This window comes from Oncorhynchus keta, chromosome 20 (assembly GCF_023373465.1).
Source record: "Oncorhynchus keta strain PuntledgeMale-10-30-2019 chromosome 20, Oket_V2, whole genome shotgun sequence".
NCBI classification, from domain to species: domain Eukaryota; kingdom Metazoa; phylum Chordata; class Actinopteri; order Salmoniformes; family Salmonidae; genus Oncorhynchus; species Oncorhynchus keta.
The window spans coordinates 2,250,214-2,277,269 of record NC_068440.1 but is presented as its reverse complement, the minus strand read 5'-3'; the positions used below and the strand labels follow the sequence as shown (position 1 = coordinate 2,277,269).

At 45.3% G+C, this 27,056-nt stretch overlaps 1 protein-coding gene and 1 long non-coding RNA gene across 53 annotated transcripts in view; both read right to left on the bottom strand.

Moving 5' to 3' along the window:
* Positions 1-329: 329 nt before the first annotated feature.
* Positions 330-27,056, bottom strand: part of LOC118399138 (RNA-binding motif, single-stranded-interacting protein 3-like) — a 391,803-nt gene continuing 365,076 nt past the window's right edge. For 2 of the 3 annotated variants that reach the window (XM_052471892.1, XM_052471891.1), the window contains exon 13: positions 20,064-20,410. In XM_052471892.1, coding sequence (XP_052327852.1) covers positions 20,177-20,410 — 234 coding nt within the window. In that variant the 3' untranslated portion in view covers positions 20,064-20,176. Of the gene's footprint in view, positions 456-2,886; positions 2,977-20,063; positions 20,411-27,056 lie in introns of those variants that run through there. The other variant, XM_052471893.1, reaches the window with a different exon arrangement.
* LOC127909825 (uncharacterized) lies at positions 2,986-9,381 on the bottom strand. Of its 50 annotated transcripts, XR_008072409.1 has the most exons (18): positions 9,295-9,381; positions 9,165-9,228; positions 8,871-8,966; positions 8,578-8,641; positions 8,184-8,215; positions 7,983-8,014; positions 7,750-7,813; positions 7,618-7,681; positions 7,486-7,549; positions 7,255-7,318; positions 7,125-7,188; positions 6,833-6,960; positions 6,627-6,696; positions 6,449-6,554; positions 5,138-5,203; positions 4,648-4,943; positions 3,270-3,562; positions 2,986-3,037 (listed from the first exon to the last, which is right to left on the bottom strand). It is a non-coding gene; the product is annotated as an uncharacterized LOC127909825 (long non-coding RNA). The 50 variants fall into 50 exon arrangements; XR_008072412.1 differs by lacking the exon at positions 7,255-7,318 and having other exon boundaries at positions 6,449-6,696; XR_008072411.1 differs by lacking the exons at positions 6,833-6,960; positions 7,255-7,318 and having other exon boundaries at positions 6,449-6,696; positions 6,995-7,188.

Below are 27,056 nucleotides of genomic sequence, written 5' to 3'. Positions count from 1 at the left end.
AATGACATATTGGTTTCCATACCGTGGAGTGTTCACAGTCTACGGACACGGTATGACAGCATTTGAAAACAGTGTCCAGGTGAACAAAACCAAAGCACGGATTATCGTCATACCCTGTCCATAGACTGCTTACAGAGTAAGGAGACAGAAATATAATGTATCATTTGGGTAAACTATCCCTTTTAATTAGTCAACAAGCCCAAAAAACTCAATGTCAAAGAACAAAGCAGCAAATAGTCAGCTAGGATACGGCATAACGATCGACAATGACAGGTCTTAGTCATCGTAATGTGGTGTTGAAATGTACAGTGAGAAGATGGCAGCAGTACTCACTTGGACTGGTATGAGTAAGCAACATGTTCGCCGGGCCCGTCCACCTGGATCTGATGCTGCTGCCCACTCACGTCATGCGACGAGGGGGCCACTGACTGAGGAGAGGCATCCGTGACCACTCCCTACGGGAAAAGGAAGTGGGCGTGAGACAACAGGAAGTGACATCATCCTCCATGTAACGCAATATAACCGTCTAGTAATATATTGTATGACATCACATTCTATGTATGTCTCTGCATAATTATGTACCAATCTGTTTAAATACATCTAAACCTAATACCACAGTAGCCTTAAAAAGAAAAACTCTGCTTTTACAGTCACAAGGCTACATGTGAGAGGGTAAGGGTTTCATTACTGTAAAGTTTAACGTCCTAACCTCACTGAACGTCAGCCATCGTGGTCTCATCTCCTCCATCACCTTAACAAGATGTCAAGGACGCTCTTCAACACCATGTTTACACATCGTCCTCCGAGACACTCCTTGTCTACAGCTCATCTCAACACCATGTTTACACATCGTCCTCCGAGACACTCCTTGTCTACAGCTCATCTCAACACCATGTTTACACATCGTCCTCCGAGACACTCCTTGTCTACAGCTCATCTCAACACCATGTTTACACTTCGTCCTCCGAGACACTCCTTGTCTACAGCTCATCTCAACACCATGTTTACACATCGTCCTCCGAGACACTCCTTGTCTACAGCTCATCTCAACACCATGTTTACACATCGTCCTCCGAGACACTCCTTGTCTACAGCTCATCTCAACACCATGTTTACACATCGTCCTCCGAGACACTCCTTGTCTACAGCTCATCTCAACACCATGTTTACACATCGTCCTCCGAGACACTCCTTGTCTACAGCTCATCTCAACACCATGTTTACACATCGTCCTCCGAGACACTCCTTGTCTACAGCTCATCTCAACACCATGTTTACACATCGTCCTCCGAGACACTCCTTGTCTACAGCTCATCTCAACACCATGTTTACATCGTCCTCCGAGACACTCTTGTCTACAGCTCATCTCAACACCCTCCCGAGACACTCCTTGTCTACAGCTCATCTCAACACCATGTTTACACATCGTCCTCCGAGACACTCCTTGTCTACAGCTCATCTCAACACCATGTTTACACATCGTCCTCCGAGACACTCCTTGTCTACAGCTCATCTCAACACCATGTTTACACATCGTCCTCCGAGACACTCCTTGTCTGCAGCTCATCTCAACACCATGTTTACACATCGTCCTCCGAGACACTCCTTGTCTGCAGCTCATCTCAACACCATGTTTACCACTCCTTGTCTACAGTCGTCCCTCCTCGAGACACTCTCGTCCTCCGAGACACTCCTTGTCTACAGCTCATCTCAACACCATGTTTACACATCGTCCTCCGAGACACTCCTTGTCTACAGCTCATCTCAACACCATGTTTACACTTCGTCCTCCGAGACACTCCTTGTCTACAGCTCATCTCAACACCATGTTTACACATCGTCCTCCGAGACACTCCTTGTCTGCAGCTCATCTCAACACCATGTTTACACATCGTCCTCCGAGACACTCCTTGTCTGCAAGTCATCTCAACACCATGTTTACACATCGTCCTCCGAGACACTCCTTGTCTGCAGCTCATCTCAACAGCACTGATATATAGAACCTCACTGATGATGGCATCCACCATGTGTGGCATTGAGAACGGAATAGGTGAGAGAGACAACAAGAGAACCTTTGGGCTAACGCTATGTCTCCGAGTCTCTCTCTCCAGCCGGTGACTTTATGAAGGGTGGCTATCTCCTGATTATCATCTCCTCTATGGAGCTGTAGAGATGGATGGTGGTGTCAGGGCGTTGTCAGCTGGGCAGCCGCTTGCTAACCAGGGGCCTAGGGCTGAAGGATGTGTGTGTTGAGCACACGGCCATCCGGGAGAGGGACAGCTCCGCCGGCAGTGTGTCTCAATTCAGCACCTGTCATCTGATACAGGCTGATGCTCCATCTGAATGGGCCGGCGCCATCAGCCCTCCAGACAGCCTTCCACACTCATCATTTCTCAGCGTGTGCCCGCCTGCTCTGAGCTGCACACTCGGCACGCTCAACAGTAGCAAGCCGTGGCAACACGTGTGCTTGGCCGTTCTTATTGAGCGGATGTTGCAGTGTCACTGTGAGTGTTTGTGCGTGTGTGTATCTATGTCTATCTGTGTGAGAGAGTGTGTATGCATTTCTGTCCTTAGGAGTGTTTGTGTGTGTGTGTGTGTGCATCCAGTGTGTGCATGCATCTGTGTATGAGTGTGTATCCATGTGTGTGTGTTTTTTGGTTTTACTATCCTTGTGGGTACCAGAAACCCTCACAAGGATAGTAAAACAAGGAAAAAGTGGAGACATTTCACTGGTCCTCACAAGGAAGGAGGCTATTTTAGGGTTAAGGTTTAAGAGTTAGGGTTACGTTTAAGGTTAGGGAGAATATGATTTTGAATGGGCATAAATTGTTTGGTCCCAACAAGGATAGTAAAACAAAGGTGTGTGTGTGTGTGTGGCTGACTTACTTCAACGGGGACGGCTGTCTGAGGCACAGGCGTGTACTGAGGAATGTAGGTCCCTTGCATAGACGCCCCGGCAGCCGCAGCAGTCATGTACTGGAACACACACACACATCAACAACCTGTCATGTACTGGAACACACACATCAACAATAACCTGTCATGTACTGGAACACACACACATCAACAACCTGTCTTGTACTGGAACACACACACATCAACAACCTGTCATGAACTGGAACACACACATCAACAACCTGTCATGTACTGGAACACACACACATCAACAACCTGTCATGTACTGGAACACACACATCAACAACCTGTCATGAACTGGAACACACACATCAACAACCTGTCATGTACTGGAACACACACACATCAACAACCTGTCATGTACTGGAACACACACATCAACTATAACCTGTCATGTACTGGAACACACACATCAACAACCTGTCATGTACTGGAACACACACATCAACAACCTGTCATGTACTGGAACACACACATCAACAACCTGTCATGTACTGGAACACACACATCAACAACCTGTCATGTACTGGAACACACACATCAACAACCTGTCATGTACTGGAACACACACATCAACAACCTGTCATGTACTGGAACACACACACATCAACAACCTGTCATGTACTGGAACACACACATCAACAACCTGTCATGTACTGGAACACACACATCAACAACCTGTCATGTACTGGAAACACACACATCAACAACCTGTCATGTACTGGAACACACACATCATCAACAACCTGTCATGTACTGGAACACACACATCAACAACCTGTCATGTACTGGAACACACACACATCAACAACCTGTCATGTACTGGAAACACACACATCAACAACCTGTCATGTACTGGAACACACACATCAACAACCTGTCATGTACTGGAACACACACATCAACAACCTGTCATGTACTGGAACACACACATCACAACACTCATCAACAACCTGTCATGTACTGGAACACACACATCAACAACCTGTCATGTACTGGAACACACACATCAACAACCTGTCATGTACTGGAACACACACATCAACAACCTGTCATGTACTGGAACACACACACATCAACAACCTGTCATGTACTGGAACACACACACATCAACAACCTGTCATGTAAACACACACATCAACAACCTGTCATGTACTGGAACACACACATCAACAACCTGTCATGTACTGGAACACACACATCAACAACCTGTCATGTACTGGAACACACACATCAACAACCTGTCATGTACTGGAACACACACACATCAACAACCTGTCATGTACTGGAACACACACACATCAACAACCTGTCATGTACTGGAACACACACATCAACAACCTGTCATGTACTGAGACACACACATCAACAACCTGTCATGTACTGGAACACACACACATCAACAACCTGTCATGTACTGGAACACACACATCAACAACCTGTCATGTACTGGAACACACACATCAACAACCTGTCATGTACTGGAACACACACACATCAACAACCTGTCATGTACTGGAACACACACATCAACAACCTGTCATGTACTGGAACACACACATCAACAACCTGTCATGTACTGGAACACACACATCAACAACCTGTCATGTACTGGAACACACACATCAACAACCTGTCATGTACTGGAACACACACACATCAACAACCTGTCATGTACTGGAACACACACATCAACAACCTGTCATGTACTGGAACACACACATCAACAACCTGTCATGAACTGGAACACACACATCAACAACCTGTCATGTACTGGAACACACACATCAACAACCTGTCATGTACTGGAACACACACACATCAACAACCTGTCATGTACTGGAACACACACATCAACAACCTGTCATGTACTGGAACACACACATCAACAACCTGTCATGTACTGGAACACACACACATCAACAACCTGTCATGTACTGGAACACACACATCAACAACCTGTCATGTACTGGAACACACACACATCAACAACCTGTCATGTACTGGAACACACACACATCAACAACCTGTCATGTACTGGAACACACACATCAACAACCTGTCATGTACTGGAACACACACATCAACAACCTGTCATGTACTGGAACACACACATCAACAACCTGTCATGTACTGGAACACACACATCAACAACCTGTCATGTACTGGAACACACACATCAACAACCTGTCATGTACTGGAACACACACACATCAACAACCTGTCATGTACTGGAACACACACACATCAACAACCTGTCATGTACTGGAACACACACATCAACAACCTGTCATGTACTGGAACACACACATCAACAACCTGTCATGTACTGGAACACACACATCAACAACCTGTCATGTACTGGAACACACACATCAACAACCTGTCATGTACTGGAACACACACATCAACAACCTGTCATGTACTGGAACACACACATCAACAACCTGTCATGTACTGGAACACACACACATCAACAACCTGTCATGTACTGGAACACACACATCAACAACCTGTCATGTACTGGAACACACACATCAACAACCTGTCATGTACTGGAACACACACATCAACAACCTGTCATGTACTGGACACACACACACATCAACAACCTGTCATGTACTACTGGTCATGTACTGGAACACACACATCAACAACCTGTCATGTACTGGAACACACACATCAACAACCTGTCATGTACTGGAACACACACATCAACAACCTGTCATGTACTGGAACACACACACATCAACAACCTGTCATGTACTGGAACACACACATCAACAACCTGTCATGTACTGGAACACACACACATCAACAACCTGTCATGTACTGGAACACACACACATCAACAACCTGTCATGTACTGGAACACACACATCAACAACCTGTCATGTACTGGAACACACACATCAACAACCTGTCATGTACTGGAACACACACATCAACAACCTGTCATGTACTGGAACACACACATCAACAACCTGTCATGTACTGGAACACACACACATCAACAACCTGTCATGTACTGGAACACACACATCAACAACCTGTCATGTACTGGAACACACACATCAACAACCTGTCATGTACTGGAACACACACATCAACAACCTGTCATGTACTGGAACACACACATCAACAACCTGTCATGTACTGGAACACACACATCAACAACCTGTCATGTACTGGAACACACACATCAACAACCTGTCATGTACTGGAACACACACATCAACAACCTGTCATGTACTGGAACACACACATCAACAACCTGTCATGTACTGGAACACACACATCAACAACCTGTCATGTACTGGAACACACACATCAACAACCTGTCATGTACTGGAACACACACACATCAACAACCTGTCATGTACTGGAACACACACATCAACAACCTGTCATGTACTGGAACACACACATCAACAACCTGTCATGTACTGGAACACACACATCAACAACCTGTCATGTACTGGAACACACACATCAACAACCTGTCATGTACTGGAACACACACATCAACAACCTGTCATGTACTGGAACACACACACACATCAACAACCTGTCATGTACTGGAACACACACATCAACAACCTGTCATGTACTGGAACACACACACACACATCAACAACCTGTCATGTACTGGAACACACACACACATCAACAACCTGTCATGTACTGGAACACACACACACATCAACAACCTGTCATGTACTGGAACACACACATCAACAACCTGTCATGTACTGGAACACACACACACACATCAACAACCTGTCATGTACTGGAACACACACACACATCAACAACCTGTCATGTACTGGAACACACACATCAACAACCTGTCATGTACTGGAACACACACACATCAACAACCTGTCATGTACTGGAACACACACACATCAACAACCTGTCATGTACTGGAACACACACATCAACAACCTGTCATGTACTGGAACACACACATCAACAACCTGTCATGTACTGGAACACACACATCAACAACCTGTCATTTACTGGAACACACACATCAACAACCTGTCATGTACTGGAACACACACACATCAACAACCTGTCATGTACTGGAACACACACATCAACAACCTGTCATGTACTGGAACACACACATCAACAACCTGTCATGTACTGGAACACACACATCAACAACCTGTCATGTACTGGAACACACACACATCAACAACCTGTCATGTACTGGAACACACACATCAACAACCTGTCATTTACTGGAACACACACATCAACAACCTGTCATGTACTGGAACAAACACACATCAACAACCTGTCATGTACTGGAACACACACATCAACAACCTGTCATGTACTGGAACACACACATCAACAACCTGTCATGTACTGGAACACACACATCAACAACCTGTCATTTACTGGAACACACACACATCAACAACCTGTCATGTACTGGAACACACACATCAACAACAACCTGTCATGTACTGGAACACACACATCAACAACCTGTCATGTACTGGAACACACACACATCAACAACTTGTCATGTACTGGAACACACACATCAACAACCTGTCATTTACTGGAACACACACATCAACAACCTGTCATGTACTGGAACACACACATCAACAACCTGTCATGTACTGGAACACACACACATCAACAACCTGTCATGTACTGGAACACACACACATCAACAACCTGTCATGTACTGGAACACACACATCAACAACCTGTCATTTACTGGAACACACACATCAACAACCTGTCATGTACTGGAACAAACACACATCAACAACCTGTCATGTACTGGAACACACACACATCAACAACCTGTCATGTACTGGAACACACACATCAACAACCTGTCATGTACTGGAACACACACATCAACAACCTGTCATTTACTGGAACACACACACATCAACAACCTGTCATGTACTGGAACACACACATCAACAACAACCTGTCATGTACTGGAACACACACACATCAACAACCTGTCATGTACTGGAACACACACACATCAACAACTTGTCATGTACTGGAACACACACATCAACAACCTGTCATTTACTGGAACACACACATCAACAACCTGTCATTTACTGGAACACACACACATCAACAACCTGTCATGTACTGGAACACACACATCAACAACAACCTGTCATGTACTGGAACACACACACATCAACAACCTGTCATGTACTGGAACACACACACATCAACAACTTGTCATGTACTGGAACACACACATCAACAACCTGTCATTTACTGGAACACACACATCAACAACCTGTCATGTACTGGAACACACACACATCAACAACTTGTCATGTACTGGAACACACACATCAACAACTTGTCATGTACTGGAACACACACATCAACAACCTGTCATGTACTGGAACACACACATCAACAACCTGTCATGTACTGGAACACACACATCAACAACCTGTCATGTACTGGAACACACACACATCAACAACCTGTCATGTACTGGAACACACACACATCAACAACCTGTCATTTACTGGAACACACACATCAACAACCTGTCATGTACTGGAACAAACACACATCAACAACCTGTCATGTACTGGAACACACACACATCAACAACCTGTCATGTACTGGAACACACACATCAACAACCTGTCATGTACTGGAACACACACATCAACAACCTGTCATTTACTGGAACACACACATCAACAACCTGTCATGTACTGGAACACACACATCAACAACAACCTGTCATGTACTGGAAACACACACATCAACAACCTGTCATGTACTGGAACACACACACATCAACAACTTGTCATGTACTGGAACACACACATCAACAACCTGTCATTTACTGGAAACACACATCAACAACCTGTCATGTACTGGAACACACACATCAACAACCTGTCATGTACTGGAACACACACATCAACAACCTGTCATGTACTGGAACACACACATCAACAACCTGTCATGTACTGGAACACACACATCAACAACCTGTCATTTACTGGAACACACACATCAACAACCTGTCATGTACTGGAACAAACACACATCAACAACCTGTCATGTACTGGAACACACACACATCAACAACCTGTCATGTACTGGAACACACACATCAACAACCTGTCATGTACTGGAACACACACATCAACAACCTGTCATTTACTGGAACACACACACATCAACAACTTGTCATGTACTGGAACACACACATCAACAACCTGTCATTTACTGGAACACACACATCAACAACCTGTCATGTACTGGAACACACACATCAACAACCTGTCATGTACTGGAACACACACACATCAACAACTTGTCATGTACTGGAACACACACATCAACAACCTGTCATTTACTGGAACACACACATCAACAACCTGTCATGTACTGGAACACACACATCAACAACCTGTCATGTACTGGAACACACACATCAACAACCTGTCATGTACTGGAACACACACACATCAACAACTTGTCATGTACTGGAACACACACATCAACAACCTGTCATTTACTGGAACACACACGTCAACAACCTGTCATGTACTGGAACACACACGTCAACAACCTGTCTTTTCTAACTTCAACAACAATCAACTGATCACAGGAAACAGAAACAATATCTTTCAAACTGTTGTGACCCAAGTGATTGAACATTATGGTTATAACAACATATTCAATTTACATGGGATCCACTCTGCAGGTCAAACACACCAGTTACTAATCTGCTGTATTCACTGAGTGGACAAAACATTAGGAACGCCTTTCCATGACATAGACTGACCAGGTGAACTCAGGTGAAAGCTATGATCCCTTATTGATGTCACCTGTTAAATCCACTTCAATCAGTGTAGATGAAGGGGAGGAGACAGATTAAAGGATGTTTACGCCTTGAGACAATTGAGCCATGGATTGTGTATGTGCCATTCAGAGGGTGGTTGGGCAAGACAAAAGATTAAAGTGCCTTTGAATGGGTATGGTAGTAGGTGCCAGGTGCACCGGTTTGAGTGTGTCAAGAACGGCAACGCTGCTGGGTTTCACACTCAACAGTTTCCCGTGTGTATCAAGAATGGTTCACCACCCAAATGACATGTGAACTTGACACAACTGTGGGAAGCATTGGAGTCAACATGGGCCAGCCTCCCTGTGGAACACTTTCCACACCTCTTAGAGTCCATGTCCTGATGAATTGAGGGCAAAAGGGGGTGCAACTCAATATTAGGAATGTGTTCCTAATGTTTTGTATACCCAGTGTGTGTATGTATATATATATATATATATATATATGTATATATATACACACACACTGAATGTTTTTTATAAACGCAACATCTAAAGTGTTGGTCCCATGTTTCATGAGCTGAAATAAAAGATCCCAGAAATGTTCCTTAAGCATACAAATCTTACTTCTCTCAAAATGTGTTTACATCCATGTTAGTGAGCATTTCTCATTTGCCAAGATAATCCATCCACCTGACAGGTACAGCATATAAAGAAGCTGATTAAACAGTATGATCATTACACAGGTGCACCTTGTACTGGGGACAATAAAAGGCAACCCTAAAATGTGCAGTTTTGTCACAAAACACAATGCCACAAACTCAAGTTTTGAGGGAGCATGCAATTGGCAATGTCCGACAGCACTGTCACCAGAAAATGTAATGTTCATATCTCTACCATAAACTGCCTCCAACGTTGTTTTAGAGAATTTGGCAGTACGTCCAACCGACCTCACAACCGCAGACCATGTGTAACCACGCCAGCCCAGGACCTCCACAACAGGCTTCTTTACCTGTGGGCTCGTCTGAGACCAGCCACCTGGACAGCTGATGAAACTGAGGAGTATTTGTCTGTAATACAGCCCTATTTTGGGGGAAAACTCATTCTGCATGGCTGTCTAGTCATGTGAAATCCATAGATTGGGGCCTAATGAATTCATTTAAATTGTCTGGTTTCCTTATATGATCTGTAAATCAGCCAAATCTTTGAAATTGTCGCATGTTGCGTTTACATTTTTGTTCTTGTAGTTCCCTTTCTGTCCTCGGGGGGGCGCTGTGAGGCAGACATGTGTTTTTAACATAGCTGTCTGTCTCTGGGAGGCCAGTGATAGAGGAACAGAGAAGAGGAAGCAGAGGCACCCTGCTGGTCCTGAACTTCACAGGGAGGCAGATGCCCCCTCCAAAGAGGGAGAGAGAGCGGAAACCAGAGGAGTGCAAAACAGAGCACTCAGATCACCCTGAGCTGCTTCAGTGGCTGTGTGTGTCCGCCGCAAGTGTGTGTGTTTTGGTGTGTGCATAAGTGTGTGTGTGTGTGTACATGCGTGTGTGTGTGTACATGCATGTGTGTGTGTACATGCGTGTGTGTGTACATGCGTGTGTGTGTGTGCACCCATGGCCTATATTTCATACCAGGTCTTTTAACAGAGCTGCAGAATAGACATTTTACAGACATGCTACTCCCGAGTGGCGCAGCGGTCTAAGGCACTGCATCTCAGTGCAAGAGGTGTCACTACAGTCCCTGGTTCGAATCCAGGCTGTATCACATCCGGCCGCGATTGGAAGTCCCATAGGGCGGTGTACAATTGGCCCAGTGTCGTCCGGGGTAGGTCGTCATTGTAAATAAGAATTTCTTCTTAACTGACTTGCCAAGTTAAATAAATGTATACTTGTGCGTGGAATGTCTACATAATGTGTAGATCAGTCTATGCCCTCCCACCACCAGTGTACAATATACAGGGTATGTGTGTTTGTGTGAGAGAGAGGCTTTCAGCTATAAGGCCTGATAATAAAAACCCAGCTGGGTTGCCTCTCCTCTTTCTGCTCCTTTTTTTAGGCAGGAACAGGAAGGACGATCCTTCCTCCCTCCTTTCCCTCCTTTCCCAGTAATGAAAAGTGTGACGGTGGCCCATTCTCTTGGCCTGGCGCCCGACGCTTGTGGAGTGTCATTACCGGCATTGGCGCTAATGGATCGGGTACGGCTCCGCCGCACAGCACTAATGAGAGGAGCTAAAGGCCATGGACGTGGGTGATTAACTTACCCCCCTTCTTCTCCCTGCTGCGGAGGGCCACCAACACCCTGGGAGGATGGGTGGGGAGGGAGATGTCACACTTCGGATGGGGTGAGGTGGCGTGTCTGACTTCCTGGCTTTGCAACGCTCTCTTTTGGTTCTCCCTCTCTCTCTCTCTCTCTCTCTCTCTCACGCCCACTCTTTCTCTATCGCCCTCCTTCTCGTTCTCGTTCTCTTTCCCTTTCGGCCCACAATCCGCTAGAGGAGTGCTGTCAAATTCGCGGTGTGACCTTCTCTGCCCTGGTCGAGCGGCGCCCGTTTGCATACCAATTCCTCAGGACCTTTTGTCCCTTACCCGTTATCCATTAGCTCACTCTGCTAACTCACCTGTGTCGACGGCATGAAAGCAAATGGAGGGGAGCGGAACTTAATTAGTGATATCAAAACCGGTGTGTCAAAAGAGAGGCAGGCTTTTGAAATGTTATATCTCTCCATGGCTTAAAAAGGGGCTTAATAAGGAACTTCTTCAGCTTCTCTGTCCCATTTACATGACCATGACTTTACAGTCAGACAGGGTGCCGACGTGTCAGGAAGTTGACAGGGACGGGCTGATATCATAGATCATTTTGGACAGTGTTTAGGGCAACACCCTGTTTCGGCCAAATGAAGCTCCTTAAATACACCAGCAACACCTTCCTCATGTTGAGTTGACTCCAATGCATCACACAGTCGTGTCAAGTTGGCTGGATGTCCTTTGGGTTGTGGGACATTCTTGATACACACGGGAAACTGTTGAGCGTGAAAAACCCCACAGCGTTGCAGTTCTTGTCACAAACCAGTGCGCCTGGCACCTACTACCATACCCCGTTCAAAGGCACTTCAATCTTTTGTCTTGCCCAACCACCCTCTGAATGGCACACATACACAGTCCATGTCTCAAGGCTTAAAAATCCTTCTTTAACCTGTCTCCTCCCCTTCATCTACACTGATTGAAGAGGGTTTAACAGGTGACATCAATGAGGGATCATATCTTTCACCTGGTCAGTCTATGTCATGGAAAGAGCAGGTGTTCCTAATGATTTGTATACTCAGTGTATATGGGAAAATTGTACACACGTGTTACACGAATGTGTGCACACACGCACACCAAGCCTCGAGCAGATGGCATGTGTTTGATGAGCGCGAGGCGGCCTCAGTGTGGGTCCTTAATGAGGGTGGTGTGAGTGGACTTCTTAAGGTCCCTCTCTCTGTACTGTCCACACAGCCAAGAGCACCAGCAGGGTGCAGGAAAGACAACTCCTTCCCTCTCTATCCGTCTGTCTGTCTGTCTGCAGAACGTACCGGGCACCAACTCACTGTCGGTAACTACTGGTGGCACAGCATCAAAATGGATCCTTCATGAGTTCCACTTTAGAGATAGTCACAAGATGTTCCTCTTCCTCTGCAGGGCATCACTAGCCCGGTGGAACCAGCCTGCTTGCTCTGTTGACCATTCTATTTCACTTCACATATCACCCTGGGCTTAATCCAATAGACAGGCATTTGGACACAGAGAGCGAGAGAAGCATGTGGTAATCCATCAGAAATGGATATGTCATTGAAGATTAAAGAAGGCATCCTATTGAAATGTCTTGCTGTGCCCTCACATGGTATTCCCACAACACCATGTAAGGCCCTTTGAGACCAGGTGAACAATAGACCATTACAAACCCAATCCATTACTACCCAGTCATACTGTATACCAGCATGTCCACTCTATCCATGGAAATGAGGGATGAGCGCTCAAAGTAGTCTTGGTCCATCACTGTTATCCACATCCATGCTCATTTACATTTTTTTTAGAGCGACTTAGTGCATTCATCTTAAGACAGCTAGATGAGACAACCACATCTCAGTCATGGTAAGTAAGCTGCTATACGCAGAATCAGTGCTAGTAAGAAAAGGACGTGTGGAGGATTGGTACTAGCAGCAACTTATCTGCTTTTCCAGTCTGATCCAGTGTTAACCTGTAGGAGTGGGAGGGTTAGATCCTATTGCCCGCAGGAACATGGCTGCCCTCAGGGAGAATAAAGGGACAAAGTGACGCGCTAATAGGCAGAGTTGTAAAGCACAAGCCATCGAAGAAAAAAAGATTAAGATGGGCAAAAGAACACAGACACTGGACAGAGGAACTCTGCCTAGAAGGCCAGCATCCTGGAGTCACCTCTTCACTGTTGATGTTGAGACTGGTGTTTTGTGGGTACTATTTAATGAAGCTGCCAGTTGAGGACTTGCGAGGCGTCTGTTTCTCAAACTAAACACTCTAATGTACTTATCCTCTTGCTCAGTTGTGCACCGGGCCTCCCACTCCTCCTTCTATTCTGGTTAGAGCTAGTTTGTGCTGTTCTGTGAAGGGAGTAGTACACAGCGTTGTATCAGATCTTAAGTTTCTTGGCAATTTCTCGCATGGAATAGCCTTAATTTCTCAGAACAAGAATAGACTGATGAGTTTCAGAAGAAAGTTATTTGTTTCTGGCCATTTTGAGCCTGTAATCAAACCCACAAATGCTGATGCTCCAGATACTCAACTAGTCTAAAGAAGGCCAGTTGTATTGCTTCTTTAAGCAGAACAACAATTTTCAGCTGTGCTAACATAATTGCAAAAGGGTTTTCTAATGATCAATTGGCCTTTTAAAATTATAAACTTGGATTAGCTAACACAATGTGCCATTGGAATACAGACGTGATGGTTGCTGATAATGGGCGTGGCCAAACGTTTTGAGAATGACACAAATATACATTTTCAGAAAGTCTGCTGCCTCAGTTTGTATGATGGCAATTCGCATATACTCCAGAATGTTATGAAGAGTGATCAGATGAGTTGCAATTATTTGCAATGTCCCTCTTTACCATGCAAATGAACTGATTCCCCAAAAAACATTTCCACTGCATTTCAGCCCTGCCACAAAGGACCAGCTGACATCATGTCAGTGATTCTGTTGTTAACACATGTGTGAGTGTTGATGAGGACAAGGCTGGAGATCACTCAGTCATGCTGATTGAGTTCGAATAACAGAGTGAGGAAAAAAAAAAGGAAACACGCGCCGTCATCATTGCTTTGCACAAATATGGCTTCACAGGCAAGGATATTGCTGCCAGTAAGATTGCACATAAATCAACCATTTATCGGAACATCAAGAACTTCAAGGAGAGCGGTTCAATTGTTGTGAAGAAGGCTTCAGGGCGCCCAAGAAAGTCCAGCAAGAGCCAGGACCGTCTCCTAAAGTTGATTCAGCTGCGGGATCGGGGCACCACCAGTACAGAGCTTGCTCAGGAATGGCAGCAGGCAGGTAGTGCATCTGCACACACAGTGAGGTGAAGACTTTTGGAGGATGGTCTGGTGTCAAGAAGGGCAGCAAAGAAGCCACTTCTCTCCAGGAAAAACCTCAGGAACAGACTGATATTCTACAAAATGTACAGGGATTGGACTGCTGAGGACTGGGGTAAAGTCATTTTTTCTGATGAATCCCCTTTCCGATTGTTTGGGGCATCCGGAAAAAGCTTGTCCGGAGAAGACAAAGGTGAGCGCTACCATCAGTCCTGTGTCATGCCAACAGTAAAGCATCCTGAGACCATTCATGTGTGGGGTTGCTTCTCAGACAAGGGTGTGGGCTCACTTACAATTTTGACTAAGAACACAGCCATGAATAAAGAATGGTACCAACACATTGTCAGAGAAAAACTCCTCTCAACCATCCAGGAACAGTTTGGTGACGATCAATGCCTTTTCCAGCATGATGGAGCACCTTGTCATAAGGCAAAAGTGATAACTAAGTGGCTTGGGGAACAAAACATCGATATTTTGGGTCCATGGCCAGGAAACTCCCCAGACCTTAATCCCATTTCAGGATTGACCACAAGTTCTCAGAGGCGGGTGGACAAACAAAACCCCACAAATTCTGACAAAGAATTGGCTGCCATCAGTCAGGATGTGGCCCAGAAGTTAATTGACAGCATGCCAGGGTGGATTGCAGAGGTCTTGAAAAAGAAGGGTCAACACTGCAAATATCGACTCTTTGCATCAACTTCATGTAATTGTCAATAAAAGCCTTTGACACCTATGAAATGCTTGTAATTATACTTCATTATTCCATAGTAACATCTGACAAAAATATTTAAAGATAATGAAGCAGCAAACTTTGTGAAAGTTAATATTTGTGTCATTCTCAAAACTTTTGGCCACGACTGCAGATATTCCATTCAAAATCAGCCGTTTCCAGCTACAATAGTCATTTACAACATTAACAATGTCTACACTGTATTTCAGATGAATTTGATGTTATTTTAATGGCCATTTTTGTGTTGCTTTTCTTTCAAAAACAAGGACATTTCTAAGTGACCCCAAACTTTTGAACGGAAGTGTACATGAAATGTAGCAATGTCATGCATGTGAAACACTATCAAGGAACGCCAACTGAAAAACAAGAACGGTGATTTCGACAATGACATTGTCAAAGTGAGTGATGTTACCAACACATTTTTGTCGGCAGAGTAGAACAGAGTTGACCATCAAAACCAGCTCTGTGTTTTCCCAACGAGGAACTTTCTTCACCACCGTTTAACGGGGGCCGACATTCCTATACACATTCTTTACCGTAAAAACACGGCTGTATTCTCGGAAGCCTACGATCGCCGTTGCTGGGGCAGAACGGGAACATTCCGTTATTCCCTTTGGGAGAGAGAGAGAGAAACAGCCGTGTAGCCACAGGGACAACGGGAACAGCCAAAAAGTATTCTGAGGTGTGGTGGCCATTTAAGTTGTTGACTCTGAGGACAGACACTGCCGAATGGCAGGTGCTGAAACGGAGCCTTTCGTAAGACAGAGCTGGCTGAACGACATGAAACAGCGTACCATGTATAAACGCTCCATCTTAAAGGACGTAAACATACCTAGTTATATAGGCAGGTTTCTCCTATGAAGTAACCATAAAGGGGACTTTCACATCTGGCTCCAGACCACATAATAAGAGGACACTTGGCTTCTTTCTCGTACATTATTAGGACATTGCATGCAATATGGAGCACATATCGTCTACATACAGCACAGCGCCTCAGGGCTGTACTAGGGCAGAAAGGAGTGTTTTTTTTAATGAATACTTTATACTTTTCCCCTCTTCATCACACATCAAAACCCATCAACGTAGATTAAACCGCTCTAATCCTGCGTGTTAGCACAGCTGGGAGAGATTAGAGACATTCTTTCATCCCAGAGCCAACATGGCGTCGCAGTCGCTGACAGCTCACCTGGAAACACATGGGGCCGGCGGTAACTGTACAATACAGCACTGTTTCAATCCCACATTCCACCCAAGACACAGTGCTGGAGCAAACTAAGCCCCCACTGCCTCTGGAGCCATAGTGTTAGAGCAGGAAATGGGAGACTGGATCGTGTGCGACACCTCTAAATCGGCTTGATCCTGACACGAGGGGGAGTTCCTTTTTTTTGGGGGTATGCAGGAATCTGGATTGAGTGATATGGTTGATGTGTGATTTAGTGGGTTAGAGGCGTCATAATATCGCCTGGTCTTCCACATAGAGGCCTGTTGTTCTTGTCACCAGGAAATGTGTTCAACTTTAGGGTACTGTATGAAGGAGATATGCTATTCAGACATCTTGCTTTTCACACACACAGTGATAGTATTACCATCGTGGATGTGGAGAGGGATATATGCAGAAGGAATGTAATTCTCTGCTGTAGATACTGTATTGACCATAGAATCCTGTACTATTTGACATGGACCCTGACAGTGAACCATATCTGGTACTGATGCTGTTCAGTACAGATTTGACAGTGATACTATGTGGCTGGAGTCAATTAAAAGATAAGGCTGTGCTCCGGATACAGTCCGTAAAATAGACCTTTTTTCCTTGAGTAGATGTAGGCTTTCAGAGAAATATGATTTTAGACAGAATCTACCGTACACCCAGATCTAATTAGTTAAGGTGTTGGAGGCAGAATCTACCGTACACCCAGATCTAATTAGTTAAGGTGTTGGAGGCAGAATCTACCGTACACCCAGATCTAATTAGTTAAGGTGTTGGAGGCAGAATCTACCGTACACCCAGATCTGATTAGTTAAGGTGTTGGAGGCAGAATCTACCGTACACCCAGATCTGATTAGTTAAGGTGTTGGAGGCAGAATCTACCGTACACCCAGATCTGATTAGTTAAGGTGTTGGAGGCAGAATCTACCATACACCCAGAGCTGATTAGTTAAGGTGTTGGAGGCAGAATCTACCATACACCCAGAGCTGATTAGTTAAGGTGTTGGAGGCAGAATCTACCGTACACCCAGATCTGATTAGTTAAGGTGTTGGAGGCAGAATCTACCTGATTACACCCAGATCTGATTAGTTAAGGTGTTGGAGGCAGAATCTACCGTACACCCAGATCTGATTAGTTAAGGTGTTGGAGGCAGAATCTACCGTACACCCAGAGCTGATTAGTTAAGGTGTTGGAGGCAGAATCTACCGTACACCCAGAGCTGATTAGTTAAGGTGTTGGAGGCAGAATCTACCGTACACCCAGAGCTGATTAGTTAAGGTGTTGGAGGCAGAATCTACCGTACACCCAGAGCTGATTAGTTAAGGTGTTGGAGGCAGAATCTACCGTACACCCAGAGCTGATTAGTTAAGGTGTTGGAGGCAGAATCTACCGTACACCCAGAGCTAGTTAATTAGTTAAGGTGTTGGAGGCAGAATCTACCTACACCCAGAGCTGATTAGTTAAGGTGTTGGAGGCAGAATCTACCGTACACCCAGATCTAATTAGTTAAGGTGTTGGAGGCAGAATCTACCGTACACCCAGATCTGATTAGTTAAGGTGTTGGAGGCAGAATCTACCGTACACCCAGATCTGATTAGTTAAGGTGTTGGAGGCAGAATCTACCGTACACCCAGAGCTGATTAGTTAAGGTGTTGGAGGCAGAATCTACCGTACACCCAGAGCTGATTAGTTAAGGTGTTGGAGGCAGAATCTACCGTACACCCAGATCTGATTAGTTAAGGTGTTGGAGGCAGAATCTACCGTACACCCAGAGCTGATTAGTTAAGGTGTTGGAGGCAGAATCTACCGTACACCCAGAGCTGATTAGTTAAGGTGTTGGAGGCAGAATCTACCGTACACCCAGAGCTGATTAGTTAAGGTGTTGGAGGCAGAATCTACCGTACACCCAGATCTGATTAGTTAAGGTGTTGGAGGCAGAATCTACCGTACACCCAGATCTGATTAGTTAAGGTGTTGGAGGCAGAATCTACCGTACACCCAGATCTGATTAGTTAAGGTGTTGGAGGCAGAATCTACCGTACACCCAGATCTGATTAGTTAAGGTGTTGGAGGCAGAATCTACCGTACACCCAGATCTGATTAGTTAAGGTGTTGGAGGCAGAATCTACCGTACACCCAGATCTGATTAGTTAAGGTGTTGGAGGCAGAATCTACCGTACACCCAGATCTGATTAGTTAAGGTGTTGGAGGCAGAATCTACCATACACCCAGATCTAATTAGTTAAGGTGTTGGAGGCAGAATCTACCGTACACCCAGATCTGATTAGTTAAGGTGTTGGAGGCAGAATCTACCGTACACCCAGATCTGATTAGTTAAGGTGTTGGAGGCAGAATCTACCGTACACCCAGATCTGATTAGTTAAGGTGTTGGAGGCAGAATCTACCGTACACCCAGATCTGATTAGTTAAGGTGTTGGAGGCAGAATCTACCGTACACCCAGATCTGATTAGTTAAGGTGTTGGAGGCAGAATCTACCGTACACCCAGATCTGATTAGTTAAGGTGTTGGAGGCAAAATGCAAAACTGGGGACACAGGAAAAAAGTCTCCGCACACTTCCAGTCAGATGCACATTTACTTCATTGTGGCTGAGCTTTCCCACTATTGTTCGTGGAGATGTGCTATGATGTGATTCCTCTGACTGGAAGTGTGCGGAGACTTTTTCCTGTTTCTCCATAGAAATATGATTTTACCTTAGTAGATACGGTCTTATGTGACTCAGTCGGGAGAGCATGACTCTTCCCGAAACCAAAAGGCGTGGGATGGATTGCCGCTGGGGCCTCCCATATGAAAAATGTATGTACACCTGTCTAAGATGCTTAGGCAGAAACCATACACTATGTATATATCAGATACAGGAGGCATGGTACTACAGATACAGTAGCTGCAGTCTCAGAGCGATAGCACATGATGTGAGTAGGATATATGGGGTGTATAACGGCACATTCTCAGAGGCTTATGATTAGGCTCCAGTAGATCCAGTATGGAGGGGTCCATGGGTGGTACAGTACTCACACTTCCTGTAGTGCCCAGGGACAGATGGTTCATCTGCTGGGAGAGCGGGCCCATCATGTTGGCAGGCTGCATGGACATGGTGTGGTCCATGGCTGGGGTGATCACTGCACCCTGAGGAAGGGGAGAGGAGAGAGAAGAGAGGGGAGAGGAGAGAGGGGAGAGGAGAGAGAGGAGAGAGGGGATAGGAGAGAGGAGTGAGGGGAGAGGGGAGAGGAGAGAGGAGGGAGATGAGAGAGGGGAGAGGAGAAAGGGGAGGGCAGAGGAGAAAGGGGGGGAGAGGGGGAGTGAGGAGAGGAGGGGATAGGGGAGAGAGGAGTGAGGGGAGAGGAGGGAGATGAGAGAGGGGATAGGAGAGAGGGGAGAGGGGAGAGGAGAGAGGAGTGAGGGGAGAGGAGAAAGGGAAGAGGAGAGAGGGGATAGGAGAGGAGGGAGAAGAGAAGAGAGAGAATAGAGGTCATGTTAATTCATTGGTGCCAATGGGTGGGCGAAGAATAAAGTAGCATTTTATGCATCAGTGGGTTGTTGAGCATTGGAGCAGCAGAGCATCAGAGTCAATACACCGACATTGATTGTCTGGAGTCAACACACATCTCTTCCCCTCGCATGCTACTGCGATGCGTGTAACCCTAATGGGCGGATCAGTAGTGGTCGAGGATTATTTTTCATAAAGCGCTCTGGATGGAACCAGAGGGAATGTGATGAATTCATTGCTGCTCTTTCATCGCTTTGTCACGAAACGAGTCACTTCTCGTTTTTCTCTACCAGCCAAACCTCTGGAGTAAGGGGTTCAGAAACGAAGCCTTGTTCCTCGGCTAGGCTCCGACTCTATCCCCTTCACTCGCTTGCCCTCGTTCATTTGTCTAGTGTGTCTGTCTTCCTGTGTGTGTGTGTGTGTGTGCTGCGTGTGTGTGTACACCCTGCTGGTGACCGTGTGGGCCGATTGGAGAGCCAACTGAGCAGACACGGCCTGTCAGAATCGCTCAGGCTGTCTCCTCCCCGGCGCTCAGAACACTGGTGCTGTGTGGCATGCAGCTTTCTCTACGTTTCTCCCCTCTCAATTCAATACATTTCAATTCAAAGGGCTTTATTGGCAGGGGAAACAAATGTTTACATTGCCCGAAGCAAGTGAAATAGATCATAAAAAAAGTGAAATAAACAAAAAATGAACAGTAAACATTACACGTACAAAAGTTCCAAAGGAATAGAGACATTTCAAAATTCATATTATGTCTATACACCGCGTTGTAACAATGTGCAAATAGGGTAAATATATAAATACACAAGGGTTGTATTTACAATGGTGTTTGTTCTTCACTAGTTGACCTCTTCTTGTGGCAACAGGTCACAAATCTTCCTGCTGTGATGTCACACTGGGGTATTTCACCAGGTAGATAGTTTATCAAAATTGGATTTGTTCAAATTCTTTGTGTGTCTGTGTAATCTGAGGGAAATATGTGTCTCTAATATGGTCCTACATTTGGCAGGAGGTTTGGAAGTGCAGCTCAGTTTCCACCTCATATTGTGGGCAGTCGGGACATAGCCTGTCTTCTCTTGAGAGCCAGATCAGCCTACGGCAGCCTCTCTCAATGGCACGGCTATGCTCACCAGCTTGCTTAGTGGACTCTTCTCCAGATTTATCTCACTGTAGGTAATGGCTTTGTTATTGAAGGTTTGGGAATCGGCTTGTAGAATTTCAATATTTTCTGGATTTGGATAATTAGCCTATATCTGCTCTGCATGCATTATTTGGTGTTTTACGTTCTACACAAAATATATTTTTTGCAGAATTCTGCATGCAGAGTCTCAATTTGGTGTTTGTCCCATTTTGTGAATTCTTGGTTGGTGACCTCCCAACCATAATGGGCAATGAGTTCCATAACTGATTGCAGTATTTTTAGCCAGATCCTAATCGGTATGTTGAATTCTATGTTCCTCTTGATGGCATAGAAAGCCCTTCTTGCCTTGTCTCTCAGATTGTTCACAACTTTTTGGAAATGACCTTGTGGCTCTGATATTTAGGCAAAGGTATGTATAGTTTGTTGTATGCTTGAGGGCAACAGTATCGAGATGTAACTTGTATTTGTGGTTCTGGCAACTGGACCTGTTTTGGAACACCATTGTCTTACGGATATGTACTGTCAGGGCCCAGGCCTAACAGAATCTGTGCAGAAGATCTAGGTGCTGCTGTAGGCCCTGCTTGGTTGGGGACAGAAGCACCAGATCATCAGCAAACAGTAGACATTTGACTTCAGATTCTAGTAGGGTGAGGCCGGATGCTGCAGACTGTTCTAGTGCCCGGGCCAATTCATTGATATATATGTTGAAGAGGGTGGGGCTCAAGCTGCGTCCCTATCTTACCCCACGGCCATGTGGAAAGAAATGTGTTTGTTTTTTGCCAATTTTAACTGCACACTTGTTGTTTGTGTACATTTTATAATGCTTTCCATCAATGTGTATAGCAGACCCTCATGCCAAATTGAGTCAAAAGCTTTTTTGAAATCAACAAAGAATGAGATGACTTTGGCTTTGTTTTGGTTCGTCTGTTTGTCAATTAGGGTGTGCAGGGTGAATACGTGGTCTGTCGTACTGTAACTTGGTAAAAATTTGACATTTGCTCAGTACTTTGTTTTCACTGAGGAAATGTGCGAGTCTGCTGTTAATGATTAATGCAGAGGATTTTCCCAAGGTTACTGTTCAAGCAATATCCCACAGTAGTTAGTCTCCACCTTTGTGGATTGGGGTGATCAGTCCTAGATTCCAAATATTGGGGAAGATGCCAGGGCTGAGGATACTGTTAAAAAGTTTAAGTTCAGGCAATTGTAATTTGTGGTCTGTATATTTTGTAATTTAATTTAGGATACCATCAACACCACTGGCCCTTTTGGGTTTCTGATTTCTGACGCGCTGTTCCTTCCTTTTCCGTTGTGTATTTCTCTATTGTTTTAGTGATTCACCATAGTGAAGGCGCAGGCTCAGGTTTTCTGTGTCTCTATGTTTTTGGTTGGATAGGTTTCTCAGTTTCTTTCTTAGGTTTTTGCATTCTTCATCAAATCATCTTTTGCATTGTTGTTACTTTTCTTAAGTTGTCTGCTTTACATTTTTTTTTGTTTGATAGGGAAGCTGAGAGGTCAAATATACTGTTCAGGTTTTCTACCGGTTCAGGTTTTCTGCCAAGTCTACACCTATTACAGTGAAACGTTTTGTCCAGGAAGTTGTCTTGAAGGGATTGAATTAGTTGTTGCCTAATAGTTTTTTGGTAGGTTTCTACACTACTTTCCTTCCATCTATAACATGTATTAATGGTATGCAGTTCCTTTGGTTTTGACTGAGTATTACTTTGTTCAAGTAGATTGTGATTTTGCTGTGATCTGATACGGGTGTCAGTGGGCTGACTGTGAACGCTCTGAAAGAAACTGTGTGTTCCTCTCTCCCCTCCTTAAGTTCTCTCCCCCCAGACCGGGGTGCAGCCAGGTCTCTCAGACAGGGGGTTGTGCTGGTCTGTTTTGTGTGTCTGTGCTGTCTGGAGTGTGTGGACTAGCTCTCTGAGCTCCACCATGTCTCTCTCCAGCTCTGTGAATTTATCCCTCTCAATGATGCAGGAGCAGAGCAGTTGTTGGACCTGGGTATGTGCTGGGAGGGCGACTATCCTCCGTCTTCAGGACAGTTTGAGGAGGTGTGATCAGGGGGGAGTCGTCAACAAGAGAAAGCTTCTCCTGCCGTGCTCTCGTTTTGATTCTGTGGAAGTCCTTTTGGAAATGTATGAAGTTGCCCTCCTCCACCACTGTTCCGTTGTTGTACAGGCTGACAGAAGGTGTCTCAGTCTCAGGGTCCTCGTTTGACACTATTCTGATTTTCCACCCTCCGCCTGTACCCTCTCTCTTAAAAGAGGGGTAGAGTGCTCTTATAGCCGTGCGTCATGCCCAGGGATGGTCTGTGTGGAAGATTAGGTTGTCCATGAGGAGCTTCTCTTTGTACTCTTTCCGTGCCTTGTCACTTTTTCATATCTAAGGGGTACTGTACTGTGGTGACCTCTGCACAGAGGGAGGAGCAGGGGGCCAAAGAGGGCTCTGCATTTCGGTGGGAGAGGAACTCTGCTGCCATTGTTGGGCTCAGGGGCTTCAACACCGCTCACTTCTCTCTTCAGTGCTAATTCATGTTGCAACCGTGTTCTTTATGAAGTTAAATATCTAGAGATTATTGTAATGCTCTTTTCATTCTAGGCTTTCGAGGTAGCTTCAGACCGAACAGTAAGAATCCTTCCAGGTCATTTTGTCCAAAATCAGGATGTAGGTTTGGAGTTTTGATTTGGAGTGAAGGTTATGTTGTGGAGGGTATTATCATGTACATATCCTTGTAAAAAAAAATCCAAGTTTATACAACCCGAAATCTATCTTTCTGTAAAAACATACATCTATCCCTCTCTCTCTTTCTTGCTTCCTCTCGCTCTCTTCCATCACTCTCTCCTCTTGCCTTTCTCTCTCTTTCTGTTTCTTTCATTCTCCCTTTCTATCTCTTTTCTATCTCACCTATCTTTCTCCCTTCAGGAGTTTCATCTCAACAAGAAATAACGAGGGCGGGCTGGAGAGAGGAGGGGGGTGGGCAGTGGGCAGTGGGGAGGGTGACAGGAGGGAAAGATATTGGGGGTGACAGGAGAGACAGAGAGACAGAGAGATATTGGGAGGGAGGGACAAAGAGAGATTGGGAGAGACAGATACAGAGACAGAGAGAGAGAGAGAGAGAGAGGAGAGAGAGAGAGAGAGAGAGAGAGAGAGAGAGAGAGAGAGAGAGAGAGAGAGAGAGAGATGGCGTAGCAGTAAGTCGTCCTCTCTGTAAATCGTCTCTCTGTAAATATCTTTAAAAACATTTTGCTCTCTTCCAAATTTTCCGCCTCACCCGCTACTTTTTAAAGTATTTATATTTTTCTTCACGGTCTTCAGCTAACCGGTCATCAGCTAACCTTTAGCTCGGAAAGCTCTCGCCAGTTCGAACAACGCGACGCTAACCAGAGCATAACGGACCTATTTATTTTTTATCCCCGGATTCCCTCCGCAAACGGAACATTTTTTTCAGCTGGATCTCCACAACTAGCTATCGAGCTAAACCGCAACCCTGGTTGTTTACTCCTGGCTAGCGTTTCCACCCACGTAGCTTGAAGCTAGCCCGGCCAGAGCTCCTGTGTTCCTAGCATACTCCTGGGCTTCTATACCCGGATCCACGACCGGTCTACCAATGTCACTGCATGAAGAGGAATAAACAGACTCACCCCATCGCGACGTCCTCCAAAGGCTAACTCTCTAGCCCTCGCTTTCTAATTTGGCATGCTAACTGCTAGCTTGTTTAGCCCAGGTCCGCTAACTACTACCTTGTTTACCCCGGCCTGCTAATCTGTTAGCTTGTTAGCACAGGCCTGCTAACCGTCTGCATCGCAGTGGCCCATATGTACTTTCTATCTCTTCCCGATTTTTAAAATGTGTTTATATCTTCCGGAAACCTGCCTCACCCAATGTGATACGGAATCGCTATTATTTTTAATTTTTAGAACACACTCAAGAACCTCCAGAAGCGAATCAGCTAACTAGCTACAAGCTACTTAGTCACTGTTCATTTTTTTATTTTTTATTTTTTATTTTTTAACCTGGATAACACCCGCCAGTCCAGCCCCCCTGCCTCATCCACCGCTGCCCCTGATCACTTGGCTACATAGCTGATGCACGCTGGACTGTCCATTAATCACGGTACTCCATTCTGCTTGTTTGATTTATCTGTCGGCCCCGTTGCCTAGTCAATGCCATTTTACCTGCTGTTGTTATGCTAGCTGATTAGCTGTTGTCTCACCCACTGTTTTAGCTAGCTTTCCCAATTCAACACCTGTGATTACTGTATGCCTCGCTGTATGTCTCTCTCAAATGTCAATATGCCTTGTATACTGTTGCTCAGGTTTGTTATCTTTGTTTTAGTTCACAGTGGAGCCCCTAGTCCCACTCCTCATACCCCTGATACCTCCTTTGTCCCACCTACCACATATGCGGTGACCTCACCCATTACAACCAGCATGTCCAGAGATAAAACCTCTCTCATCATCACCCAGTGCCTGGGCTTACCTCCGCCATACCCGCACCCCACCATACCCCTGTCTGCGCATTATGCCCTGAATATATTCTACCATGCCCAGAAACCTGCTCCTCTTATTCTCTGCCCCCAACGCTCGAGGCGACCAGTTTTGATAGCCTTTAGCCGCACCCTCATACTACTCCTTCTCTGTTCTGCGGGTAATGCAGAGGTAAACCCAGGCCCTGCATGTCCCCAGGCACCCTCATTTGTTGACTTCTGTGATCGAAAAAGCCTTGGTTTCATGCATGTCAACATCAGAAGCCTCCTCCCTAAGTTTGTTTTACTCACTGCTTTAGCACACTCTGCTAACCCTGATGTCCTTACCGTGTCTGAATCCTGGCTCAGGAAGGCCACCAAAAATTCAGAGATTTCCATACCCAACTATAACATCTTCCGTCAAGATAGAACTGCCAAAGGGGGAGGAGTTGCAGACTACTGCAGAGATAGCCTGCAAAGTAATGTCATACTTTCCAGGTCCATACCCAAAAAGTTCGAACTACTAATTCTGAAAATTACTCTCTCCAGAAATAAGTCTCTCACTGTTGCCGCCTGCTACCGACCCCCCTCAGCTCCCAGCTCTGTCCTGGACACCATTTGTGAATTGATTGCCCCCCATCTAGCTTCAGAGTTTGTTCTGTTAGGTGAC